General features: G+C 41.0%; 1 protein-coding gene across 3 annotated transcripts; it reads left to right on the top strand.

Moving 5' to 3' along the window:
* The first annotated feature begins 1,959 nt into the window (after window positions 1-1,959).
* Window positions 1,960-3,682, top strand: LOC103720024 (peroxisomal membrane protein 11-3-like). 3 transcript variants are annotated; one of them, XM_008809539.4, is made up of 2 exons: window positions 1,960-2,920; window positions 3,329-3,682. In XM_008809539.4, exon 1 carries the CDS (start codon window positions 2,159-2,161, stop codon window positions 2,915-2,917), a length of 759 nt encoding a protein of 252 aa, XP_008807761.1. In that variant the 5' UTR covers window positions 1,960-2,158; the 3' UTR covers window positions 2,918-2,920; window positions 3,329-3,682. The 3 variants fall into 3 exon arrangements, with proteins under 3 accessions (XP_008807761.1, XP_017701406.1, XP_008807760.1); XM_017845917.3 differs by having other exon boundaries at window positions 3,354-3,682; XM_008809538.4 differs by lacking the exon at window positions 3,329-3,682 and adding an exon at window positions 3,122-3,260.
* Window positions 3,683-4,434: the final 752 nt, after the last annotated feature.

Consider the following 4,434-nt stretch of genomic DNA (forward strand, 5'->3'; position numbering starts at 1 on the left):
CCGGTCGGACCGGCGATTTCTCACATTTTGTTTGCAGATGACTGCCTACTTATGGCTCGGGCTACAACTTGAGATGCTCTATGTTTAAAGCTAATAATAGATGCTTATTGTTATTTCCCTAGGCAGGCTCTTAATATATCAAAGTCACGTATCGTCTTCAGTCCTTTGACACCAAGCTTTGTCAAAGATCAAATTAAAAGCCTTTTTCGGATGCATGTTACGAGGGGGTTTTGGAAGCATCTCGGGGTCCCATTGTCAGGTATGCGCCTAAGGCCCTAAGGGCTTCTGATTTTAACTTCTTATTGGATAAAGTGGCTCTCAAGGTTGCTAGTTGGAAGTGGAGGGCTTTGTCCATGGCTGGCAGAGCAACCCTTCTATACCTACTTATGTCCTGTGTTTGTGTTCCATCATCTGTCATTCAAGATCTTGGAAAAAGTATTGAGGGCTTTTCTTTGGGGCCACCCAGCCATGCTGATAGGGAGGGGAATCCATCTTTGTTTCTTGGGAGGCTTTTTGTACTCCAAAGGACTTTGGGGGCCTTGGATTGCAGGCTCTCAAAAGAAGACAGCAAGCACTCTTATGTAAACCAGCTGCCCATGCTGCTTTTCATTATGGGCCAAAGTGGCAAGGGCAAAGTACAAATTTTCTGCTCTCCAATATGGAGCAAAATCTGCAGCTATGGAACTATGATTCAATGGCAATTTATTTGGTCCATTAGTGATGGCACACAGATCAATGCCTTGTATGACCCTTGGTTAACCCCCATCCCTTTTAGTCATAAGCCGACCTTCATTAATATGGATGTTCCTTCTCGGGTTAAGTTTTTTTTGGGTGGAAACTGTTGAAGCTGAAAATTTCTCGCAGAATTGTTTGATGCAGTAGAGGCATCCTTCCGTTGGATCTTTGTACTTGTGACTTGTGCCCACAGCAACTTGAGGACTTGCTGCTCACTGTTGGATTTGTACCTTCTTCTTTGCTGGGTTTGGTGAAATTTTTAAGTCGCATCCCAGGTAGAGAAAGGGATTCAATCCATTGCTGCGTACATGTCGTGGATTATTGGGTCCGCCAGAAATCAGAGGCTATTTCGAGCGTTGCAATCTTCACCGGCAGAGTTAGTAAGGAGTACCCATCATCTTTTTAATGATACATTCAAGCATCAGATGTTGCATTCCTTTACTTCTCACTTCTCAGTCAAGGCGCTGGAGCCAATCTTCTCTCTCCCAGCAGAGTTCAAACCATTCTACTTCAATTTCATGGTTGCACCCCCTTCTCTGCCCATGTTAGTGTTGCTGATGCTTATGGAGCTAGTTTCTTAAGAGTTTGGTCCAATGTCTTTGTCTGTTTTTACGTAAACTTTCTGCATATATATATATATATATATATATATATATATATATATATATATATATATATATATATATATATATATATATATATATATATATATATATCAGAATCTTGAAAGGATTGGCCTAAGAGAAGTTGGATTTCATTCGTACTTATGATATATTTTGATACTGTTATTTATTTTGATCTAAAAATAAAGTACTAAAAGCAATATATTAAATAATTTGATAATACGAAAACAAAGTATAATAATATTTTTATTATAATTAAATAATATATTATAATATAAATCATATTGATATAATATATTAGGTATTTTGCTATACTAATTTTTTATGCTGAATTAAGAGATATTTTTATTTTTAAATTTCAGCCAAATTAACATTTTTATTCTAAAATAATTTTGGATATTCAATCTAAAAATAAAATTTTCAACATTAGATTGGACAATGATATAAGAAGTAAAAATGATTTAGGATCACTGTGATGCAATTAAGCATAATAGTCTTACCAAACTCCCTTTTTAAAGCCTATCTAGGATCGATAACACGTACCACCATATGCCCTGCCCCGCAATTTTGTCCATGGATGGATCTAACCAGTGGAAAAAAAAAACAGTTTTCCGAGATTTTATAAACTTCATGAGTCATACATAACTCATGACCTTCCATCTACGGGGATCCGAAATAACTTGCAATGTACTTCGTCTAGTTTCCGTTCTCCTCCCGCGACACGCCCGTTTATTCGATCATTTGATCGCGAAGCGACGACTGATCTCTTCTCGCCGGATCCCTCGCGTTCTCTGAAATCCATGGCGGAAGAGACCAAACCCTCGCAAAACCCTAAAACCCCTCAGATGGCGCCGGTTCCAGCGACGGCGAAAGGCGGCGATCGCGACTTCCTTCTCCATCTCGAGGCTTACCTCGCCCGCCGGGACGGCGTCGACAAGCTCCTCAAGATTTCCCGCTACGCCGCCAAGATCGTCCTCTCCACCTCCCTCCCCTCAAAAGCCCTCGCCCCCCGCCTGAAGGCCTTCGAGTCCAGCGTTGGCCTCAGCCGCAAAGCTTTCCGCCTGGGCAAGTTCGTCCAGGACGTCAACGCCTTCCGATCCGCCGACGGCTCCCCCTCCTCCGCCGACCTCCTCCTCGCAGCCGTTGCCTACGGCGGCGAGGGCCTCTACTACTTCGTCGAGCAGTTCGTCTGGCTCTCCAAGGCAGGCCTCATACCGTCGCAGCACTTGCGGCGGCTCCAAAAGATCAGCGCCTGGGCGGAGCTCGTGGGGTACCTCGGGAGCATCTCCTTGAAGGCCAAAGAGCTGCGAAAGATCCGATTTTTGCTTGAGTCGAAGGTTCGGAGCACGAAATCATCGGAGGATGACGATGAGATACAGAAATTGCGGGTGAAGTTGTTGCTCAAACAACTATCGCTCGTCCAAGACTTCGCGGATGGTCTGATGGCGCTCGGGGATGTGAGCGATGGGAAGGGTTTTCTCTCGAATCCTCTGTTGATGGCTTCGGCCGGCCTTCTTTCGGCTCTAATCAGCACTCATAAGAATTGGACTTCTTGCTGAGGGGTAGGCCTTTCGCTCTGTTCTCCGATTCATAGGAATAAAGCCCCTGTTTTTATCTGTGTTTTTCATTGATAGCGAGTATAAGTTATGGGAGATGAAGTTCCAAACATTTTGCATGAAATCTTATAAGCTGCTTTGGTTTCTAATGATGTAAAACCGATATCAATACAATTCAGTGTTTTTTTCTTTTCCTTCTTCCAACAGATAAATGCACTGAAATGGAATGGGCTTATGAAGGGACTCTACTTCTCTATTTTGCTGTACAAAAATGTGTCCTTTGATTATCTTAGAACTGTGGTTACCTAGTTCATTTATGTGCTAGTTCATTATGTGCTTCATCTTAGTACTGGTTGCATTCTTAGTTTTCTCTTTCTAAATAACTTGGGTATATAATTTATCCGATTTGAACAGGTGATCAATGTTCACGTGAATGCAGGGATAAATGAGAAAGGAGACAGTTTTAAGTGGCAATAGAAGCAAAGAAATTTAGAAGATAAATAAAAAAGGCGGTAGTGATACTGAATGGCTCTTTACAGAATCTTAACAGTTTTAATGTAGACTTTGATATCCGGTGTAATCCAGCAAATTGGGTAATGATGGCTTTTCTTTTTCTTTTTTAAAAAAAACAAGAAGACTATTCACTGCATGGTGCTATGGCACTGGTATTATGCCTCTTTAGTTCATTAACATTTCAATGATTCTGTCCTTTGATCCTGTTTGTATTGCAACTGCCTGTCCCTTCATAAGAGGAAGCATTGCATTAAATCCTCTTGTCATTGGCATGAGTCCTACAGCAATAATGAGTTGCGCAGCTTGGCAGTAGCTATTTTGATCATTGATGTAGAGATTAATGATTATGCAGGGGTTAAATTAGGGAAAAAGCAATTTTCTTGAAGTCTCCTCCATCTTGTTCAGTGGTGGGTCGCCTCCATGGATTCAAATATCAGGGAACCACTCAGTGATCTGTAGTTGGGTCTCAAATGCCACATAAAATATGATGATCAGAATGAATAGGAGAGCAGTCTGGGTTTGAGATCTTCAATACTTTACCATGCATGAGAACCGAGAAGAGGGTGAGATGGCAGGGATTTAGAAGATACAGAATGAACTTCAGAAACTTAGATCAGAAAATTAGTTCTGGCATACTTACATGGTAGAGCCATGCATATCTACTTTATTTGCTTAGTTCGTCGACAAGACAAACAAGACATACTTTGCACCACCTCACTGAAACTGATGCACATGCAAGCATATATATATATTGGCCACCAAAGCGAAACTTTGAAATCCATTAAAATTTATTAGTGAAACCTTAGATATCAACTTCCAGAATTCTCCCTGTATCTCAAAAATTTAATTTGGCCTCTCCATCAAAAAAAAAATAAAATCCTCCTAGTACATCCCATATTTAATAGCCTATGCTTGTTCATTTCTTCTTGCTTCTCTTCACCTGATTACCTTTTGAAGCTTGGTTTCAGTACTTGAATTTCATGAAGAGGAAGACCCTTTGACTTGTG

This window comes from Phoenix dactylifera, unplaced genomic scaffold (assembly GCF_009389715.1).
Source record: "Phoenix dactylifera cultivar Barhee BC4 unplaced genomic scaffold, palm_55x_up_171113_PBpolish2nd_filt_p 001324F, whole genome shotgun sequence".
In the NCBI taxonomy this organism is placed as follows: domain Eukaryota; kingdom Viridiplantae; phylum Streptophyta; class Magnoliopsida; order Arecales; family Arecaceae; genus Phoenix; species Phoenix dactylifera.

Bases quoted from the DNA above. Each gene is read 5' to 3' on its own strand.
- LOC103720024 (XM_008809539.4), top strand. From the start codon at position 2,159: ATGGCGGAAGAGACCAAACCCTCGCAAAACCCTAAAACCCCTCAGATG.